At 38.9% G+C, this 24,647-nt stretch overlaps 1 protein-coding gene across 1 annotated transcript in view; it reads right to left on the reverse strand.

Moving 5' to 3' along the window:
• The window catches only part of LOC126162312 (MOXD1 homolog 1-like), a 172,626-nt gene that overhangs the window by 11,313 nt on the left and 136,666 nt on the right, over positions 1–24,647 (reverse strand). The window contains exons 7-9 of the mRNA XM_049918735.1: positions 21,308–21,471; positions 15,136–15,378; positions 11,176–11,366 (exon numbers count right to left, since the gene is read on the reverse strand). Coding sequence (XP_049774692.1) covers positions 11,176–11,366; positions 15,136–15,378; positions 21,308–21,471 — 598 coding nt within the window. The remainder of the gene's footprint in view (positions 1–11,175; positions 11,367–15,135; positions 15,379–21,307; positions 21,472–24,647) is intronic.

Here is a 24,647-nt window from a genome sequence, read left to right on the forward strand (position 1 = left end):
CCTTCGCTGAACATCTTGTACGAATGGCTCACGCGCCTAATCCCCCGGCCAGTACTGAGCTGCTTCATTCTAAAATAAAGGGTATGAAATTGTACACATTAGAAGAAACGGAGATTTTTAAACATCTATGGTATGATAAAGACTGCATCCTCAACAACCAAGTCCAGTTAAAAAACAAAAATTTGAAGGTTTTATCCCCTGGCTCAGTGCTTCACATTCTACCATACGATGTAGAAGATAGCTGATGCATTCATGCGATCGCTTGGCGTCATGGATGGTCAATTCGTTCAGTCATGCTCTAGTTCCCTTAATTTTAGTTATGACAGCTGCCCTTACAAACGTGGGCACACTAATTACAATACACATGCTTTTTTCTTTCATTGAACGCCTTATAATGAATGAGTCTTGTACATGTTCACAGTATTCGCACTTCTTGCAAGCTCCAACATTGCTAATATGGTCCAAATAGCCATTCCCATTTAGTTACAATTATCCAAGTTGAATATGGTGTTGCAAGGATGTTTTTAGTCATATTCATTCCAAGTCCGAGCTCTGGCATAAAATTAGGAAATAAATCCATAACCTTTTTTAAAAAACGTTGAAGTGACATTGTGCGTCTCTTCACACATTTACACATAACTTTGCATACCATTTTGGTAACACCTGATAGCACTAATCACTTTGACCTCTGTCAGTCAATGGATAATAAGAGCAATGAAAGTGACGTTGTACATCCTTTCACACATGTATATTAAGCCTGTTACATTATTTGACCTTTCATGTCAACAGCTATTAGAACATAAAGGTAGTCTGTCTGTTCCACACTATAAGCGTTCACAGACCTCACCTGATTAAGCTTCATGGTTCAGTACCTCAAGTACCTGATTTTAAGAAACTAGTTTAGCTTTAGGTTCTTTTTACACTATTTCGGTACATATCTGATAGCACTATTCAAAATGACCTCTGTCGGTCATTAGATATTAAGGGCGATGAAGGCGACATTGTACGTCCTTTCACGCAATTACATTAAGCCTGTCATACTAATTTGACCCTTTTCTGGTCAATAGTGCTTAGAATTTAATAAGGGAACTTTACACACTTCTCCAAGCATCATCAAATACTATCACCGACCCCAAGTAATTGAAAAATGGGTTATTCATCCCCCATATTTTTAGCCTGCTTCTAGCTGATGGTATTTTGTCTGTCCTGCGTGCATGCATTTTGACCATCCATGGAATTTGCTATCCCACATATATAGTTTTAGCCTAACTTCCTGCGCCTTTGACCCAGTCATCGGATCACTTTCATAACACGTTTTATGTCAGTCACATGGAAGAAGACGATTTCTCAATTTGCGCATGCATGTCCCTTTCTGATATTCTCACAGCCTAGCTGCCAGCACCACCTCAGTTTACCTGAGAGCCCGCGGCCCACCGAACATTGGCTGGGGTGAGGAAGCACACTTCTGATGTTTGAGCTAAGTACAGCTATCGACATGGTACTCTCGTACCATTTATTTTACATTTTATGCAAGTATTTTGCCCTTTTGGACATTCTGTATTAATGTTCGACCATGCCTCTTTAGGCAGTTTGTAGTTTAGTGTGTTCTGAAGAAGGCATGGTTATCTGGGCCAAAATCTAGGTCAACATCTGGTTTCTATTTGCAATCGAGGCAGATTCTTTATAATCATTAAGATAGCATACAAGTATAGCCTGTCTGTAAACTGAAGAGTAAGCAGCACTTTTGGTGGGGGAAGTGGTCTTTCCTGGAAGGAAACCACACCTACCATACAAGATGACTAAGAATCAGTTTCCCACCTAGCAGTGCAGTGTGTGGTGATTTACAGAGACTCTGATATGCATTTCTTGTATTAACAGTATTAGTTACTAATTTCTGTGTTTTGCATACTGTTAACAGATTTATTGTAAAATAAACACTCCCAGGTGTGTTTGAGCTCCATGTTGCTATTCATGTGAAAGGCACACTTTGGAAGGACCATTATAACACTGGAAAACAGACTGTATTTGCTCCATGTGACGTGGTTGGATAGAGAGAGAGGGGATTCGCCTGCTCACTTTCAGTTCACAGACAGACAATAGCGTTTGACTGACAGATTAGATGATACAACCTGTTGATTTTCTTTCTCATGGCGTGAGAAATGCAAGAGAAAGACAAAAACAGGCACAGTTTCTCTTTTTTTTTTCTTTTTACCGCATACAAGTCATTCGAGTCAGCCCCCCTTATCTAGTATTCCTTTCTATGTAAAACCACTTGTAGGTTTCAAAATCTTCAATGCCTTTGATGTCTACTGCAGTCACTCAGCTGCTGAAGTCACATTTGAAGTTTTAGTGCTGTGTGGTAAGAAGGTTGGACTACGATATTCTGCTGACAGTGTGTGTGTCCATGCAAGGGTAAATGTCTTGAGTACCTCTCTCAACAGGCCTTGTAACACATAACTCACCCATGTACACAAACCTATCAGTTACGTGTGTGACGATTATACCCAGTCTCCGAGAGATAAATCAGAGAGTGGACACATGGCAGCTCTCAAACACAGCCACACAACAGAACTAGCACAGTTTCAAACTGTGAAAGTAATGCTCATGATTTGTACCTCATTTCTAACAGCAATGCCTTCAATAATTTTGTTTGTAGATTAAATGACATAAATGATTGACTGAACAAACACTGTTTTTTTTCCACAGTTTTATTACTGCACAGGTTTCAGGAGAAAAAAACAGTGTTTTTTTTTAGTTAATTTACAATGTTTCATCAAGAACTCACAGTTAATTCAGTTAAAATGATAAATGAGATAAATGATTGACTGAACAAACACTCCTTTAATCAGAATGGGCAAAAGTCAAGGAATGGATTGTCCCATTTGTATATGTACTAAACAAGAGGTTTAAATGTTGGGGCTATATACTGCATATTGTGCAAGTGTGTAGTCATAGTACATGACAGGCATTTAACGAACACAGAAACATGTCAGGAGTTACCATCTTTGGTGCAAAATGTGTGAGATAGCACATAGAAAATTATACAAGAAATCATGCTGCAAGGTAAACAGGACCAAGAGTAAATCTTTTAAATTGCAGAGGCAATGTTTCCACATGCAAAACCACCACACAGGACAACCACAAGTATTTATGATGGTCTACTGAGAGTCAGATTGCTGCTAGTTTGTATGTGGGAAGTCAGAAACATGTCCATTATAATTATCCGTGCTGTTATGCCGTGGTCAGTTGATGAATTCTGTGGTGATTCCCAACGTTTCGTCTCCAACTGCGGGAGACATCTTCAAGGGGGTCCGTAGCTTGATGGAAGGTCCAACACACACACTGGCTTGCTACTGATTGCCGCTAAATTCCGTGTCCGCGCGCCCCCGCGCCGCAGCGTGATGTCACGTGTTTTGAAAACGTCAGTGCAATTGGCCGCTGTCCGTCGCCGTCGATCGCCATTGCCATCACCCAGTAGTGGACGAGTGGTACACATCTTCTTTAACACCGGCATCCATATACCGTTTAATTTGACGCCCTCCTCCTTTCGGTTGAAATTACTTGGGTGATTCATAAAAGTGTAAGCAGTGCATTTGCGAATTTCCATAGTAATTGTTCATATTTTAGTGCATTTAGATTTTCAACCGAAAGGAGGGAGGCGTCAAATTAAACGGTATATGGATGCCGGTGTTAAAGAAGATGTGTACCACTCGTCCACTTCTGGGTGATGGCAATGGCGATCGACGGCGACGGACAGCGGCCAATTGCACTGACGTTTTCAAAACACGTGACATCACGCCGCGGCGCGGGGGCACGCGGACACGGAATTTAGCGGCAATCAGTAGCAAGCCAGTGTGTGTGTTGGACCTTCCATTAAGCTACGGACCCCCTTGAAGATGTCTCCCACAGTTGGAGACGAAACGTTGGGAATCACCACAGAATTCATCAACCGACCACGGCATAACAGCCCGGATAATTATAATGGACATTATATTTCCGGCCGTGAAAGTTTACATTTTAGAAGTCTGAAACCCATTACTACCACTATAGTACAGAGACATATGCACTGCATATGGTTCAAAGTCAATGACCAGTTCGTACCACAGTGCTTTCCCACAGTTCACAGTACGAAGCAAGGTAAATGTTGTGGGTTACTGGGAGAAGAAAAAAGTAGACACTGGTGTGTGTGTGTGTGTGTGTGTGTGTGTGTGTGTGTGTGTGTGTGTGTGTAGGAGGAGAATCAAATGTGATTTTACAATGTAAGAATAAAGTAAGGAGAATAACCATTACACTTTCATTCTGAGGTGTTAGACTGACTTAATTTGAAAATTTGTAATATACACCCTACTTCTTTGTACTGATTCATAAAAGTGTAAGCAGTGCATTTGCGAATTTCCATAGTAATTGTTCATATTTTAGTGCATTTAGATTTGCAATTCCCGGACTACCTATATAAGTACAACTTAAAATAATTTTGTAAAGTTATCTCGACAGCCAGGCTGTGATATGTTAATCTTCCCATGTCCCTTCTCCTCCAGTAGTCACTAAATAATCTTTATACTCATACCTCACATCTTTGCATGATACTGCAGTGTTATTCTTTTCACCTCATTCAGGTGGAAATAATAAATTCAGTTTGCTCTTTTATTCACTTCATAAACCAGGGTCCAGGTATTGGTTTATGGCACAAACTGCTTAAGTAACTATATTACTTACTATCCCGTGGTACCATCTGGTGTGCAAGATGTATGAGACAGGCGAAATACCCTCAGACTTCAAGAAGAACATAATAATTCCAATCCCAAAGAAAGCAGCTGTTGACAGATGTGAAAATTACCGAACTATCAGTTTAATAAGCCACAGCTGCAAAATACTAATGCGAATTGTTTACAGACAAATGGAAAAACTGGTAGAAGCCGACCTCGGGGAAGATCAGTTTGGATTCCGTAGAAATGTTGGAACACGTGACGCAATACTGACCTTATGACTTATCTTAGAAGAAAGATTAAGGAAAGGCAAACCTACGTTTCTAGCATTTGTAGACAAGGAGAAAGCTTTTGACAATGTTGACTGGAATACTCTCTTTCAAATTCTAAAGGTGGCAGGGGTAAAATACAGGGAGCGAAAGGCTATTTACAATTTGTACAGAAACCAGATGGCAGTTATAAGAGTCGAGGGGCATGAAAGGGAATCAGTGGTTGGGAAGGGAGTGAGACAGGGTTGTAGCCTCTCTCCGATGTTATTCAATCTGTATATTGAGCAAGCAATAAAGGAAACAAAAGAAAAATTTGGAGTAGGTATTAAAATCCAGGGAGAAGAAATAAAAACTTTGAGGTTCGCCGATGACATTGTAATTCTGTCAGAGACAGCAAAGGACTTGGAAGAGCAGTTGAATGGAATGGACAGTGTCTTGAAAGGAGGATATAAGATGAACATCAACAAAAGTAAAACGAGGATAATGGAATGTAGTCGAATTAAGTCGGGTGATGCTGCGGGAATTAGATTAGGAAATGAGACGCTTAAAGTAGTAAAGGAGTTTTGCTATTTGGGGAGCAAAATAATTGATGATGGTCGAAGTAGAGAGGATAGAAAATGTAGACTGGCAATGGCAAGGAAAGCGTTTCTGAAGAAGAGAAATTTGTTAACATCTAGTATAGATTTAAGTAAGTGTCAGGAAGTTGTTCCTGAAAGTATTTGTATGGAGTGTAGCCATGTATGGAAGTGAAACGTGGACGACAAATAGTTTAGACAAGAAGAGAACAGAAGCTTTCGAAATGTGGTGCTACAGAAGAATGTTGAAGATTAGGTGGGTAGATCACGTAACTAATGAGGAGGTGTTGAATAGGATTGGGGAGAAGAGAAGTTTGTGGCACAACTTGACTAGAAGAAGGGATTGGTTGGTAGGACATGTCCTGAGGCATCAAGGGATCACAAATTTAGCATTGGAGGGCAGCGTGGAGGGTAAAAATCGTAGAGGGAGACCAAGAGATGAATACACTAAACAGATTCAGAAGGATGTAGGTTGCAGTGGGTACTGGGAGATGAAGGAGCTTGCACAGGATAGATTAGCATGGAGAGCTGCATCAAACCAGTCTCAGGACTGAAGACAACAACAACAACAACAACAACAACAACACCCCTTTGTAACAATACCCGGGCCGGTGAAACATGTCACTTGACAGCTCACGTGTGGTTGGCTACACAGCAATTGCAAGGTTGCAACAGCTGCCACCACACACGCCCACAACTCCAAAGTACATTTTGCAAATGTAAGCTACAATCAATGTTTAAACATAAGTGCAACAAAGTACGAATGACGACGGAGACTAAGCATTTGATAGTATATTAAACCGGACAATAAAAACACCCGAAGTTAATGACAATATCTATGAAAAGTTGTTCCAATTTATTACAGTAATATCTGCATGTAAAACGTCATATAATAATGCAATCTAAGCATACCAAAAACACGCTATCCAAACTCATAGAAAGAAATAAAGCAAAACATGCATAGCCTACCCGATTGCAGAGAGAAAAAGAATTAATTCAGTATACACTTACACTCAGCAATTTACGATGTCAATCGCACAATTCCATCCAGTTCTCCTTCACTGTCATCGGAATCGGCGCCAAAACTGTTGTCTTCATCATCATCATCATCATCATCATCATCATCATCATCATCAAGAGAAATCATTAACTGTTCATTTTCATTTATAATGACATCTATAGCCTGTGCTTCTCTTATTAGTTTAGCAACATGGTCTACTTTTTTCCTCCACGACACAACGTCTACAGTAGCAAGACCTTCACGTAGCCGTCTTTCCACTTCTGTTATAATAAAAGTCTTGTTGTTACTTCTAATGTATGCCTTGACTTCACTCCAAACTAATTCAAATGGATTAAAATAACAGTGATAAGGTGGTAGCCTAATTACCAAGTGACCCTTTTCGCTTGCAATTTCATCTAAAATGTATTTAGGTAGCACAGGCTTATTTTATTTCACGAGCGAGTATAACAGCAACTTTGTCATGCTCATGTCTGCAGCAATGTGTCTTGCCTGCTACCTCTGCATCATAGTTTCTTTATGGTCACTAGTGGTGGGAGTTTTATCTAAAATCACAGAATGGTATGGTGCATTGTCCATCACAAAAACTGTCGGAACACTAAATTGGAGCAACAAATTTTTAAACCACTGTAGAAACCATGGATGGTCCATATCCTCATGACAGTCACCCCCCCCCCCCCCCCCCCCCGATCGAAAAACTAGAAGTCCTTCAGGCACAAAGCCGTTTGATGATCCTGCATTGGCCACAATTAATCGGGATCCTCTTCCTGTTGGTTGATGACCGCTGCTTTTCACAGTATCATCTGTGCAGCATTTCTCGACTGATTCTCCAGCGTTGACCAAGGTTTCGTCTAACCATATGACTGAGTGTATGTCCTTTCCTATAATTTTGTGTAAGAAAATGGTACAAGCTGCAATGACATGAGCTTTTTCAAGGAACAGTTTCTGTCCATCTAACTTTTTAAAAAGGAAGCCCATATTTTTTAATATCATTTTAAGTGACTTTTCCCCCCTAAGAAAAGTTCACTTTCTTTTGAAGAAATTAGCAACTTCACTATTGTGGGGCATTCTTTCTTTATATAGTATCCGTATATGTGCTGACAAATTGCATCAGATTGGAAAGAATCAATACCTGTAACAGGACGAGGCTGCTTTTTTTTTTTTTTTTTTTTTTTTTTTGCCCGGAGTACTTAAAAACACAGTTTCTTCCACAGGGGCTTTCTTCCACACTGTTTACTTCACTGTCTTGTAAGTCTTGAAGTAGCACCCCTTTCCTTATAACTGTTCTTTCACTGAGTCCTAGAGTTTCCGGGGTACGCTCTAAAACTTTATCGACAGGAATCAATGCATACACATGAACAGAAACAAATTCTTTTTCTTGCTCGTAAAACTCACATGTTCTCTGTAGCAATTCCAAAGCCTGACTATTTAATGGCACTCCACGGTGCAACGGATTGTCGCTTGGTGAACAACATTGTTTTGGTGACATCGTTCAACAAACAAAAACTGTAGTCAAGGCGTTAGCACAACAGGATCACAGGCGTTCACGTACTAACATACAATGTTTACATGGAAGCCGGCAATGTGATGGCGTCGACACTGGAATCTGCTTTTGTTCGGTGCTGTTATTGGTTAAGAAGACACGGCACCTCCCGTTCCTCACTTGTTTGTTAGTTATACTACCAACTCTACGGCACTTGGGGAGTGGCCTTGAAGTGACATGTTTCAGCGGCCCGGGTATAGATCTGCATCATTCATGTCATGACTGGATAGAATGCATCAAGATTACATACATAGAAACAAACAGACATATGAACAATGCAGGTTCAAAATGGCTCTGAGCACGATGGGACTTAACATCTGCAGTCATCAGTCACTTAGAACTACTTAAACCTAACCAATCTAAGGACCTCACACACATCCATGCCCAAGGCAGGAGTCAAACCTGCGACCGTAGCGGTCGTGCAGTTCCAGACTAAAGCACCCAGAACCACTCAACAATGTAGGAAAAGATACACTGCTAATTACTGTAGAGAAGACACATTAAGCTGCAGACAAATACAATTAGAAGATACTTACACACAGCTTTCAGTCACAGCCTTCATAAGCAAAAGAGAAACCCATACCATTCACACACAAGCAAGCACACCTCACGCAAACATGACTGCCAACTCCAGCAGCTCAGGAAGATAAATACATATGAACAATGTAGGAAAAGATAGACTGCTGCTTAATTTATGGTAAGTAGCAATCTATCTTTCCCTACATTGTTGATAATCTAACCTGGAGTTTCCAAAGTTTGATACGTACATTTGAATTGTTTACAGTTTTTGCATATACATAAAGAAAAATATTCACAATATGTGCATAAAAGACAAAACAGTACTATTCTGCCCATTTACTTTGGTCACTATTGAAGAATTCGAGTATGATGAGTACTCTTTTAGGTCCTGTGCAGTTTTCCTTTTGAATGGTCCTGATGGCAGTCATTCATGGCAACATTTTTAAGGCAACAATTGGAAAACTATCTAGTGTTGCAGACAGATGACAGTTTGGTATAACAATGATCCTCTTGTTGCTGGTGTCATGATTATGTATGTCTTGCCTCATGGTGAAAACCCGTTGGTTTTCATTTTCACTGATGAGGCATAAAAACATGTACTGGCTGAATTCTGTCATTATTTCTATCTGGGTGAATATAAGCTTGCAGTGCTCCTATCTTTTGCTTGATGCAATGGTATAGACTGCTTTCTTTTGTAGCATTAATAGGTACTGCAATCTGCAAAGTGTCCCCATAACAGTAGTCCATAATTTACGTGGCTACTCTCTGTGTGCTCATTCATTAACATTTTTCAGTCACTCATGGATCCCAGCAGTTTGACAGCCTCCATATTATCATGGTATCCAATGCTGTTAAGGCTGGATATCAGATGATGTGTTTTTTCTTCATTGATTTTCATTTTATTGTCAAGGTAACCACTCTTTCATGTTTTCAAAGAGCACATTTGTTGCTTGCAGAGCTTATGCAGCAACTCTACCTTTCGCGAAAAGTGTGGTGTCATCAGCAAATTGTAATTTGTTGTTGTTACAACTGAGATTGTTGATGTAAATAAGGAACACGAGAGGTCCTATGATGGACCCCTGCAGTATGCCATGCTCCAGTTTTTGTTCTTGGGAGATTGCACCCTGAACTGATACTACTAGCTTTCAGTTTTCAAGATAGGATTGAAGAGTAGCCAGAACAACACCTCCAATACCATAACACTTTAATTTACTATGCAATATTTTGTGCGAGACACAGTCAAATGCCTTGCTGAGGTCACAGAATGTCAGTGCCACATTTGCTCTGTCTTCATACCTTTGCCGTATCTTCCTTCAAGTCCATTGCTTATTTCATTATCCTGCTAACAGTGCATACAGTGAGGTGAAAGAGGTACTGAAGTTGGCTGTATGAATCACTTGAAAATATGTTAGTTGAGTAAAAGTGAGAAGTAGCTTACATAAAGCATAAATTGCTGTTAGGTGGAAAAAATAATTCATTTGAATGCCAAAATGGATCACCTACTACAAAGAATCTTGACATTGCTTTCACTCATTCATCAAAAAATGGTTCAAATGGCTCTGAGCACTATGCAACTTAACATCTGAGGTCATCAGTCCCCTAGAACGTAGAACTACTTAAACCTAACTAACCTAAGGACATCACACACAACCATGCCCGAGGCAGGATTCGAACCTGCGACCGTAGCAGTCGGATGGTTCCACACTGAAGCGCCTAGAACCGCTCGGCCACATAGGCCCATTCATCCACTGATTCTGATTTTCTCATTTCAGTATTCTCTACAATGATTGCTCATGCAACATATTTCGCAGCAAATTGCAAATCATATTGAAAATTGCTGCATATTTTCAATTTTTCAGTTCTCAGTTTAATCTATGGGCATCCTCTAATTCAATTCTCTAAGCAGTCCACAGTTCAACACAGAATTCATTTTCGTCAATCTATTTCCTTTTGTTGCAAATAGTTTCAATCTCTACAGCAGCAGCAAATTTCCACTTGCACAAAGTCATGCTACGCATTTTCCAATGGCAACTGTGGAAACTGCCTATCAGACAATATGTGAATAACCCTCACATTGGCCTTCCTAGGAGCAACTCATAAGCCACTCTCAATGGTAAATCTCACTGTCATTCACTACCTTGTGGAGAAGTGCTTAAGAGTCCCTCTTAAGAGCTACTGTCAAGAATTCTCTTGAATGGACATGTGCCTGCATTCATTTGAGATGGAGTAAACTCTTAATGGTCAGGGGTGAGGGAAGAACTCTGATAGAATTTGTTGAAAGAACCATTCTGGCAGTTTCTGAAAGTTATTTAAGGAGACTATACAAACATGTCAGGAGATTATACTAGATTATACTAGTTTAATATTATTTTGGAAACATCCAAATTGTTTGTACAGTATTTAATTCCTAATATGATGTGTTTTTAATGTACTTCATTTATATACTCCATTTGTCACTTTCTACTTATCATTTAAGTTCTTAGGTTGTCTCTCTCCTATGATATTTATCATTCTGAATTATACTACTGTCTAAAATTTTACTCACCTATTTTCAGGTTGGTCAATTTTAAGAAACATCCTTTCCACAGTATCCATATCCACATCATAGAATTCCTTCACATTGAAGGTCTCAAAAAAATATTTTACTGGTGTCATACTGTAACAGGCAGCCAAATTTGTTTTTGGATAATAGAGAACAAATGCTAGACACATTTCTTGTTTTGTTGAGAATCCACCCTGCAATCACGAAAATCACATTCACATTATAAACTGAAGCACTGACATTCTGCAGAATGCATTTCTAGAACAAAATCATTATTGTGTGGATCATGTGGAAAAGTAAAGGTATCACTATTCAGTGAGAAACACACACAAACTGCCTGTATATATTAACATTTTACCAGACATGTTACAAGTCAGTAGTTTTACATATACAACCTGTACATGTTTCAAAATTAACTGCAGCTGTTTACTGATCACTTATATCATAATAACCCAACAATACAAATACTTCCAACATACAGAGTAAAATTAACCAGTGACCATGTAGTTGAGCCATTGTGTAGTTGAGTTAAGACTCTATTCATTGCTAGTCTTGCGAGCATAGTTCTTCCTTGGAGATAACTAGCAGGGAAAGAGAGAGAGAGAGAGAGAGAGAGAGAGAGAGAGAGAGATCCATCTGGATGCCATACCTGCTCCACCCCTCACCTCATCAGTCACCTGTGAAGACCCAAGAACAAGACCTAGCCTACGGACCCAATCAGCACAACTATTCCTGCCCACATCACTGCGATGCATTACCCTATCAGTCTGCCTCCACTGCATAGTGGTAGCGTTTCCACCTACCACACAAGGGGCTAGGATTTGATTCCTGGCAGGGGACTGGGTGTTTTGTGTCCTTCATCATTGTTGACCCGCAAGTCGCCAAAGTGGCATCAACTAAAACGGACTTGCAATACGACAGCCGAACTCTCCCGCATGGGCCTCCCGGTCAACAATGCCATATGATCATTTCCATTTCCATTACCATATCAGAGGCAAGGCAACCTGTGAAAGAGTATGTTACATTTCAACTCTGTTTTAATTTCTGCACAGCCTTTTATATGGGAAATACCATCAACCTGCTGTCCACCTGATGAATGGCCACCACCACAGTTCCCCAAAATTAAGTGACTAACTAATGACAGAACATGCCACTGAGCACAACATGATCAACTTCAATAGCTCTTTCACAGCCTGTGCCATCTATATCCTATCTCACAATACCTCCGTATCTTAATTATGTAGATGGGAACTGTCCTTCCAACGTATCCTTTGATAGCACAATCCCCCTGGCCTTAATCTCTGCTACCCCTGTCCCACAATCATCTCTATACTGTGTACACTCCACTCCACTCCACACCACAATCTACATTCACACACTGTTCCATCAGTCAACCTCCCCCCCCCCCTTCTCTCTCTCTCTCTCTCTCTCTCTCTCTCTCTCTCTCTCTCTCTCTCTCTCTCTCTCTCTCCCCCCCCCCCCTCACCACTTCCTCATGTACCACATGCAACTCCCCCGTCTGAGACAGGGCAGCCTCACCAATGCCACATTGCTATCTCATTCCCTTGCTGTGTCTCTCTCCCCCGGCTGTCAGCCTTCTTTTCCTCCTACTTATTTCTTTCATCCACGCGGCCCGACAAAGCCTGCAGCAGCAGGACAATATAGCTAGCCAGTACAATCTACTCATACTTTTTTCCATCTAAAGTTTGTTCTGAGGAAGAATATTATCTGAGCACTAGCTGTGATTTCAATCTTGTTTATGTACCTGTTGACTGCTCTACATCTCAACTCTTTGATTAACTATATTCTATTCAGAACTTCCCAGAACCATGTTGCTAAATGTAATCAGCTCCAGTTATCATTCTATTTGTGGTCTCATTCATTAATACACACTGTAGCACATATACACAAGTACATGAAAATTAATGTTTGGAACAAAATGAGCTGATCAAATTTTCTGTTAGTACCACAATTTGCATGGTTGAAATCTTATACAAGCTACAGAAAGTAGGCTATTTTTACAGATAGGAGTATATATACATTCAAACTGGAGGAACACCAAATGTTAAGTTCCTCAGGTGTCTTATGCTAGCCACCGAGTGGGGTGGCACAGTGGTTAGCACACTGGACTTGCATTCCAGCCATCCTGATTTAGGTTTTCTGTGATTTTTCTAAATCATTTCAGGCAATTGCCAGGATGGTTCCTTTGAATGTGTACAGCCCATTTCCTTCCCAATCCTTCCCTTATCCGAGCTTGTGCTCCGTCTCTAATGAACTCGTTGTCAACGGGTCGTTAAAACACTAATCTCCTCCTCCTCTTATGTTAAGCCACCTGACCTTAATTCACAAAAATTATATACCAAAGATGTGATGGACTGCCAAATCTTCAATACCTCTTGATGACATGTATACTGCAGTGAAGAATCTAAACAATCACTCGAAACACTGGTCTGCATTATTATAAAGCACTGTATCGCAGCAGTCTCATATGAAATCTTCATGATTCTACTGTCCCCATCAAATCTGAATAAAGCTTCACACTTGCTAAGAAAGCAGAATTCCTTGGTCAATGTCACTGCTTATCATATGAATAATTATGTCCATATTCTTTAGAAGTTTCCTACTCATAATTTTTTGACAGACTACACTTTGGTTGCTGATGATTATGAATTTTTTCAAGATGATTCAGTTATCCAGCCAATAAACCTAGAAGCTGGCATAATGTTAAGCTTTTGAAAAACACAAAACAAATTACTTTGTCAGCATCACAAACCAGAAGTTATTTTAAAGCAAGAAATGTTTATCTATAAACCGACGGAGAGAGAAAAGAAAAACCACTACCTTATGTACCACAGCAGTGTGGTCAGAGCTGCCTTGACAAAACCAGCACACATATAAACTTGAAGAATAGTTTAACAGTAAGACAATAACTCCTTAGCTGATTAGAACAGAGTAGTGACACAAGGGATAACATAGATGAGAAATTCTAGATTTCTATGAGATACAAGAATATCTGTTAAGATGAAGATAATAATCTGTATGAACGGTGCCTGGTCTACAATAATGTAGACAAGAGGAGATGCAGTACAAAAAAAGAATTTGCATGTTACTGATATAAAAATATTAATATGGATGTATGCCATTAAAAGTTTATCTGTGATCAGTGAAGAACATGTCAAAACAATAGCAACCATCATCAAACTACCAGAAAAAAGGGGGAAGAACTAAAATAGAAGCCTCAAAAATTAAGAGAACAAAGATAGCCAGTCATAAATAAATAATTTCTCAACAAGTAATGAGAAATATTAGTTGAAAGAGACAGAAATTATGAAGCACTCGACCATAACAGATATAACATCAAGGCTACATATGGTAAAGAAGCAGAAGAAGAAGAAGAAGAAGATTCGATGAGATTCATCATCTCGTCCATGGGCAATATATTACTGCACAAGTAATAAATAATACAGAGTAGTAATCACTAACGTTTACTACAGTGTCACTAATATTTACTGGCTGGAGCAGCTGGAGATAGCAGTCATGTGTGCATGAGGTATGCTTGCTTGGATGAATTCTCTTTTTTTTTCTGAAGAAGGCTTTGGCTGAAAGCTCAATGTGCAACAACAGTCTTACAGTGTACCTCTCTGCAACTCAATGTTTCAACTTTATGATGAGTCTATCCTCATAATATTGTTAATATTTACAATGTAATATATAACAGATCAAAGGAACTGAGGATCCCAGATAGTGGTTAAGCCTATAGAATGATAACTGTAATAGCTGTGTGATTTTCCCACTGTGCTTATAATTTCATTTCTTGTAGATATCTAACATGACTATACTTCATAACAGAATTCAATAATGTCAATACAGTCACTACTTTCCTGTGTGTCTAAAAGTAGAACATGGTATTTATGAGATGACACTTTGTGTTGATAATGATATTTTCATTATAGCTGTACTCACATAAGTTGGTTGCTTCCTTTTGGACGTCTGGTACACACATTCAGTGACAAGCTCATCTCCAGGAAGGAATTCAACTTCCTCCTGAAGTCTGCGAGCCTGCTGGTAGTTGAAGTCATAACTATCATCTCTAACAATTGGTTTTAGCTCCTTCTTGTCACGTACATGTCTGAGACGTAAGGCCTTCCCAGCCAAATGAGAGTGCAGGAGTACCGAAACTAATTTCACACCTGATTGCGGCAGCAGCTGTAACATTTAATAGTGCAAAGTGCTGCTTTTATATACTCCTTTGCTATTGAAGACATTGTTTTTTTTTTTTTCATTTATTTTCACCTACAAAAGGAAAGAGTAAGCATTCTTATAGGCTATACAGAACAGTCTTTTTTTTTCTTTTTTAAGAACAATCAAACTGAAGTTCATGTAAGACCACATGTACAAAGCCGCGTGATGAAATATTTCAGAAAGAACTCCAGATATGTGACCTTTTAAATAAACTTCATTTCACTTCTCAAAATCCTTTTCTATCTGTCAGATGCAAAGTAACAGACATGAATGAAGTAAGGGCACTTAAGGCTGTTCATGGATCTATGGTGCAAAAAATTTTTATACACTGCCTTACAAAACAAGTGATGCATCCAGAAGATGCAGTCAAACATAAATATAACCTTATATAACATTCATCATAATTATCAGTAGTGCTATGCTCTCTGACAAGTAGAATGGCCTGCAGGGTGCATACACTGGTAGAATATATGAGGGGTGTGAACAGTGTAAGGTGTTGAGCGATTACCATGAAGGACACAGAGATGCCGTACTGTCATGTGAGACAAGATTATCAGCACCTGACAGAGTTTGAAAGGGGCCTCATTGTGGGTCTCCACTTGACCAGCTGGTCAAATCATGCAATACCATGATTTGTGGGACATTTGGATTTTACAGTGGCTCTACTTTGGACTGCATGGGAAAGCGATGGCGGGCATACTTGTTGTCAAGTTTCTTTCCATATAAACGAAAAGAGTCCATATTTGAAAATATAATTTGGCAGATAAAAAAATCTTCTCACCTACTGGTGGCATGAGAAAACGGATATAAAAGATATGGAAATGTGCAAGCTTTTGGAGCTATTGGCTCCTTCTTTTGGCAGAACAAATGAAGGGAAAGGAAGAGGGATGAAGGAAAAAGACTGCACTGGATGGAATAAGAAGGAAGATCCCTGCACCAGATGAGATTTGAAAAGCTTAGAACTTTAAGGTGGGTGATGGGTTATAACCAAGACAGGCTTACCGGAAAAACAAGTGCAACAGTCAATAAGAACACAAAGTTAAGTGCACTATACGTGATACACATGTGAGGGGGAAGTGGAGAAAAATAGACTGGTTAGAAAATAAAAAAAATATATAGAAAAATTAAAGTCAACAAAGAAAAGAACAGTTACTGAAAACAAATGTGGGGATCACAGAAATTAATGTAAATTTTGGACAGTTAGGTGGCAAGAACCAAGCAGATGTTGAAATGCCAGTTTCATCCTGCAGAGTTCTGAGAAACTGTAATCAGGACAGAGAATCCAGATGACGTGTGGGATGAAACAGGCACTGAGGTACAATTGTCATGCTGTAGAGCATACTCTGTAACAGGATACTGTGTGTTTACACAACTGCCAGTACACAACATGTGCCAATTTACTGGTGGCTCTCCCTTTGATACTATCTGTTTAGTCAGTTTTTAGGTTTAACGTGAAAGGGGTGTGTAGCTGGCCCTTGTGAGACTTAGGTAACATCTCGCGAAATGGCATAAGATTTGGAACAGTACAATGTGAAATTTAATCAGGAGAATGTATTTAGACATTCCAAAAATTTCAGCAAGTCTGCCTCGCCAACAGTCCATTTGGCAAAGATGTCATCAATGTATCTAAACCAAACCAAGGGCTGAAGCCTGTTGCATCCCGGGGAAACCCCCTCCTAGTGGCCCATGGAAAGCTTGGCACAGGAAGGAGCCGTCCAGGTTCCCATGGGATTACTCCTGATCTGTTTATATGTCTGCCCCTTAAAGGTAGAGTAGCTGTTTATAAGTGAAGTTGATTAAGTTGAGCAGGAAGTATGTCACAGGTTTGGGGTCAAGTGGGTGCTGGTTGTGCCAATACCCAGCAACAGATGGACCATCTGAGTGGAATGGTGGTACACAGGGAGCTGGCATCAATGGTGACAAGAAACATGTATGGTGGGAGTGCGATGGGAGATTTCAGATGATCTAGGTAATAGGCAGGTGTCGATCAATCAAGGCAGAGGTCCAGTTAGTGAGTGCCTTCAGCCCCTGGTTTGGTTTAAAAGCATTAATGACACCCTTTCCATATAGACCCATGGTGAAGTTGACCTCTTGAAATTTTTGGAATCTCTTAATACATTACCCAAGTTAAATTTCACCTGGCTCTACTTCAAATCTCATGCCACCTTCCTTGATGTTGACCTAATCCTCACTGAATGTCAGCTAAACATTTCTGTTCACATTAAACCCACAAACAACAGAAATTACATTTTGACAGTTGACATTCTTTCAAATCAAACATTCACTCATGTACAGATTTGACATTCAAGGCGGACTCTTTAGAACAATACACCATCATTCTCACCTCAACCTTCCCTGCACATAAATATCCCATCAGCCGAGTTCAAAAGCATATTTTCCACTCCATCACATCCAATTCTGGTAATGCTGATCCCTCCAAAAAACAATTTAGTACTACACTCTTGATATTCAGTACAATCCTATTCTTGAATGTAATAATTAGCTACTTGCCACAAGGCTTTGACTTCCTAAAATCATGCTTTGAAATTAGGTCCATTCTGTCTGACATTTTGCCCGCCACATTTAGAATAGCTTATCTCCCCCCCCCCCCCCCCCCCCAAACCCAAAAAAGAGAATCTCTTTAATAACCAGTCAGACCCTAGGCTCTTTCTGCACTTATTTTCCTACCCTATGGCTTCCCCCTGTATGCCCCTGTGATCGTTCCCTCTGTTAAGATGTGCCTGTGACAACTTCCTACTACCTATATCAGCCCTGTAACTGACAAAACATATCAAAAGGAGAGCCACCTGTGAAATGGCATGCCGTGTACCAGGTGTTCTGTAAATACGTTTGTACTTTTCATTAGTATGATCACCACTAAGTTATCAGTTAGGATGAATGGACATACACATAGTGGGTATGCTTCATAACAGTATCCTGTTGCAGAGCATGTTCTACAACAAGACAGTTGTGACCTCAGTGCCTGTTCCATCCCACATATCACCTGCATACCACTTTATCAGAACTCTGCAGAGTGGAACTGCTTGGTTTTCATCATCCACTTGGCCCAAATTTACATTAACTTCTGTGGTCTCTGCATTACTTTTTAGTAATAGTTTCTTTTCTTTGTTCCCTTTTATTCTTCTGGATCTTTTATTTTCTGACATGTCTAATTTTCCCCATCTCCCCCTCACCTGTCTGTCATAAATAATGCACTTGTCTTTCTGCTCTTATTGACTTAGTGTGTGATGTTTCTTTCATAATGCTCGTCTTGCATAATATCCTATCTTCCACCTTCAAGTTCCCAAGTTTTCAAATGTCATCCAGTGCAGCACCTACAATCACGGTTCTGGACAACTTTCCCATAACTCTACCCATTTCTTAAATGTTGGCAGTCCTTTTCTTTCACCCTTCTTTCTTTCCTTTCAGCCTCTCTCTCAGGTAAGTACATTTTTTATTCAAGCTCACACACTAACAAAATGTGTACCTCTCACATTGCACTGAGTCCACCCAGACATCAGCACTGAGAAGGATATTACAGGGGTATGCACATAAGCAAACAGCTGGTGGGAAGATGTGGAGTGATAATGGACAGTGTACCAAATGACACTCCAGGCAGCACTGGCATTCTTTCTCATCTGACTGTAGTAAACACTTTGAGGTGAGGATTGAACATTTATCATTGATTTTCATTTTAGAGTAGGTATGGTGAAGATACTTAGCCACTTTGGTGTTCATTATGGTTGGCATAATGCAACCATAACAAATATTATGTTAGAAGTGACAGTGACAGTTTTCTAAGAGCACAAATGTATCTAGGCAGAGTCATAAGTTATACAGTAGCCCATTGTGGTGCTTACAACAGTGCTGTCAGTTACCAGGGTAGGCTACAGCTGAAGAGTGTGTCATGGGACAGCCACAGAGAGCACAATGATGATGCTGTAAAGTATGCTCTGTTCCTCTCAGCACAGAATACATATGCATTCACCATTTTACCGACACACCACTATAACGGTGCATGCTTAAATTATGCTTTTGTCCTAACTTTCAGCTATATGTCTATTTCATTTTACTTTTATAAATTTAGATTCCTACTTCTTTACAATGATGCACTTAGAGTTTCTCTATACTATACATACTTTGTCAACATTGCTGTTTTTGTTTAAAGCTTTCCTTACACGCCATACTTCATATGCTCACCAATGCTAAAGTGTTATTTTAGGCTTCATAAGAGAATGAGATGTGAAAAAATGAGTTTACTTCCACAGATGACATTACAAGCTTATTAGAAGTTGGCTCAGTGAATTTCTGTACACTGTGTAAAACATAAATATGAAAGAAAGCTCAGGTACTACAGTTTTGCTTCATGCCCTCTATCAATGTTGCCAATCTTCACGATTTACAGTGCATGGTGTGTGCGGTGCAAAGTATATACAAGAGTAATGTATGTAGTTGTTGCAACTATATCATGTCAGATTTGAAAATGAAAGGCTTTATTTGAAATGTGCTACTGCAAAACCCTAATTCTATTTTTGTGTGACATCTCTGTCACAGTACATCATCTGCATGAAAAGTACATTTCCAGCATTTCACAAAATGCTTTCACCTCTACTTCCACTCCCGTCATTGAAGAGCCTCTCTCACTCTCCACACATCCAGTAGACGAGCTCATTTTACATGCGTTAGAGTGGTTTGCTGGATGAGCTGGCTATTGAGTGACTTAACAAGTCGCCAGCCAATAAGAGTTCACTAGCCGGAAATAGGTGACGTTTCCTCGAGTATCTTTTAGGCTCAATGTTTGAATTTAAAAGGTTGACAATTGATATTGTTGCTGAACATAGTACATTGAAAATACTTACAAAAAGATGAGACTGAGTTACAAGTGGCACAAGAAAATGTGGTGGCTGGGCCCCTTCATCACATATTGGCTCAGTCTGGAAAACTTCATGTCGACTGTCTTGTTTTTTTTCCATTACTGCTGCAACCTAGCAGTAGTTTTATCACAATTGCGCAGTGAAGCTAATTGTTGCAAGTTGTGTTGGCAATAACAGTCATGGATCCTCTCTCACACATCCCCTCTCCACAATGGCCTAAAATATTCCCTTAACTCCCCGTGGTGTGAACCATCTGTCTTTTGTGCCACTTGTAACTTGCTCAGTCACATCAAATATCAATAGCAAGAAAATGCAACAAAGTCAAGCGAGACATTGAGTAACAACTTAGAATTGAGGTAAACCCTACTAGGAAGAAATGTAAAATCAGGGAATTTTTAGCATTGATCTTATTTGGCTCTTTCACAGGGGCTATGAATTTATGGTGTAGAACTGTGAAAAACGTAATATCGCAGAACGTAAAATTGAAGTTCCACTGCATTCTCGTACTATACATACAATTTTAATGTTTTTTAGCAGCACAAATGAGTGTTAAGTTAACCAAATCATGTTTACTGTGTTTATACAAGATTATTACTAGCTCTGAATGAGAATAATTAACTGACATAAATGAAAAGCTAAGGGTTAAACTTTATTATCAGGCATGTCAATGATGAACCGCCAGTCAGGTGAGCAATACCAGTTTATTCATTATTTATTTTTTGCGGAATCTCATTGATTATTATCTTATTCTCCAGATATCATATATGTCAAACATCAATTCAAAATGCTTCAAACCTTTCTGGAGATTCACTGCTGAAAAAGATGAGTTACGGTGGCACCAACATTTTAAACAATTATTCACTGAGGAAAGTCATTTGTTCTTTTAATATCAAATGTCTTGTGAATGGATATGAACAGAAACAGTGCAACAGTGCAATGATATTTTCAAATTGTGAACGGTAAGACAAGAAGCATCTTCTCAAACGAAAATTATGTAGACAGGTGCACATTGTACTCACCTTGTTGGTGCATGCTCCACTGCAGTAACCAGCTGTTCTATACGCTGGCTGTCCAGGTGGTATAACATGAAGTGGTGTTATTGTAATACCACTTACAAGAATTCCACCATCATAATGGCGTAACTGGTCAGTGTGGAAAACACGAACTCCAGAACTGTCACGACCTGCAGTTCAGAACCAGTGATTGCAATTAACTTTGTGGTGTATTTCTTGTTTTTCCAAAATGTCAAATTACACATAGAAACAAATAAGAAAAATGTTCAGTCACTGGTCAACCACCACATTAATACTACAAGCCTAATGGCATGTATGCACCTTCAGCACAGTTATAATTATGACACATCTTCGATATGAGACCAAAAGTATATGTTATATGAATGCCCATGGCTAAGCACAAGTTACAAATCCCTTTGTATATGGGGAAGTGCCTGTAATCAATGCAAGCAATCAGTAATAACAGTAACAGGTCATTCTAGGAAAAATATTGTGATCATTAGGCTGTAAAAATACTGAACAACCATCTTCTTGTAAGGTAGAGTAGCTTGACCACTAATGGCAAGAGGGAACAGAAAGTGTGAATCATTTCCACTGTCCACGATTCAATCATAATGTTTCTGTGAATATAGTTGATGATGTGTCTAAATCTGTGACAATACATATACAGGTCATTATGTTGCACTGTTACTTTCGCAATAACATGAAATGAATTGCCAATTCTAAAATACTTTGAGCTTTCACAGAACTCTACTCCAGTGTCAGTCTCACCATACATTGCCATCCATTCAGTCTTATAGAGCAGGCATGCCTCCAACATGTGTATTCTTGGATGATGGGTGTGTCCTTTAATGGTCCCACCATCATTTGTGCACTATCAATAGGAATTTCTGAGCATTGGTATTAAATAAATAGCACTTTATCTGGGCACTCTTTTACATCTACTGGTCCAAACCAATACCTCTTTGTCGAAGTCACTTAAATCAGAAGGTTTCACCACTCTTTGCACACTGAATAAGCAAATGATTCTGTTCTATCCATAACAACTAGTATTTGCTTCATATCATGTCGCATACCTTTTATATGACCTGTATGGGTCATCTCACAGGAGGAAGCTAATCACTGTGCCCTTGTTAGAATGCAGTGGCAGCTGCTGTGCAAGAGCACAAGAGCATGTGAACACCCTAACTTCGGACACGTGCAGATTTATTCATTATTTTTCTCTGAATGCTGTTAAACGTAACGTAGATGCAGTAATCTGAAATATAGGGCACTTAAATCTACCATGCTGTGCTGCACTGTTACTCCTCTAGACTACATGAAACTTGGCATCAGGATCGCAAGCACACCTTCAGTTGTGCATGTTTTAAGACACTTTTGCGCATGCGCTACTGGCATAATGTAATTGGCTTATGGATCAAATATATATGGATTTGATAAACTATGTGCACAGTTCGCAAGACGTATATCCCCGTTTGATTGGCATAAATGCCACTAGATGATAGCACATTCTTCAGGTACACCAATTCACTCACTATATCATAAAATTAGATCAGACATCAGTGTACATCATAGATGGAAAAACCAACACCTATTTTGTGGATTTCTGAATGTGTTATAGTATATTTAACTAGTGGATTTTATTATATATTGTTTCTCAACAATGAAAAGGATAAAAACCTTTCTTTGAAATACAATTATGTAGAATAGGCTCTTGGCATTGTCAATGATTGCAGTTGAGAGAGAGATTGGAATGATACTACATACTTCAATCATAGTATGATCGCAACATTTGCACAATTTAAAAATAGATGAATGGCTTTTCTTTATAAATGTGCAGTGTTAATCATGCTGCAGTATAGTTTCCTCTATTTAAGGTGTACCTACAGTGCAGTGTAACATTATTAACATTAACTTTTATGTGGACTACAGGGAAGGACAGAATATTTCATAAGGGGAAATTACGTTACTTTCCCGCCTCAGAAAATGAGAGTTGGTGAGAGATAATACTTTAGCAATACTCCACAAAACCAATTCTTTCTTTTGTCAGAGAAGTTACACTATTATTATTATTATAATTATTATTCTTTCTTTCTTTCTTTTCTCAGACATTATGTCTGGACAAAAATGGAAGGTGACGCGGACCTTGATCAAGCGTGACTTCCTTTTAACTGTACGGTATATGTTATATTGCATTTAGGAACATCCGCTTGTGATGTGATCTACTGTTTCTATTTGTTGTTTGCAAAGTCTGCATTTATCTGTTGTGGTATTGGGATCTTTAATAATATGCTTGCTGTAATATCTGGTGTTTATTGTTTGATCCTGTATTGCAATCATGAATTCTGTTTTCAGTATTTTTGTTAGTCTTTGTCTATATTTTTCTTTTAGTTCTTCTTTAATATTTGTATTATCTATTCCTATTTTTTGTCTGTATCGTAGATATTTATAGGCATCTGTTTTTTCCATCGCTTCTATGCAGTCGCTGTGGTTATCCAATATGTAATCTTCTTGTTTAATGTGTTTTCCCTTGACTATGCTATTTTTCTTACATTTGTCTGTTCCAAAAGCCATATTTATATCATTGCTGAATACTTCTGTTATCTTTAGTAATTGGTTGAGTTGTTGATTGGTTGCTGCCAGTAGTTTTAGATCATCCATGTATAGCAAATGTGTGATTTTGTGTGGATATGTTCCAGTAATATTATATCCATAATTTGTATTATTTAGCATGTTGGATAGTGGGTTCAGAGCAAGACAGAACCAGAATATTATTATTATTATTATTATTATTATTATTATTATTATTATTTGAAGTAGCTGCAGTTGTATAAAATTGTTCAAATCATACCTGTTATACTGCATATGATATTTCACACTTCCATCCCAATTTTAATGTAAAAATTTGTGAACGCCAAAAATGTATACTAACGAGCTGCCATAGTCAGAATGTTTGGCAGAAGTACAATTAATGATACATAGAAGAGGGGAATAAACGAGTTCATACCAACAGCAGGAAACAATAAGACAAATTCTGCTGAATGATTAAAGAGAGTACTGTTCCAAAAGGTTATTGCTGCAAAGGTTATGTTAAAGTAACTCAGAAATGAAAATGTATTATTACTTTTCCTATCCATGGCTAACAGCATTTCTACGAAAATACTTTTCTCCCTTCACCTTTTCTTTTCCTTCACCCTTCTTCCTTCCCCTTCAACCCTTCTGGCAGAAGAAGGAACCACTGGCTCCAAAAACGTACCCATTACAACAGTCTTTTATGTGCATCATCAAATTAAATAATTTTGTCAATAATTGATTGTTTTCTTTGTTGTACCAAAATATAAAGATA

This window comes from Schistocerca cancellata, chromosome 2, assembly GCF_023864275.1.
Source record: "Schistocerca cancellata isolate TAMUIC-IGC-003103 chromosome 2, iqSchCanc2.1, whole genome shotgun sequence".
Lineage (NCBI taxonomy): Eukaryota > Metazoa > Arthropoda > Insecta > Orthoptera > Acrididae > Schistocerca > Schistocerca cancellata.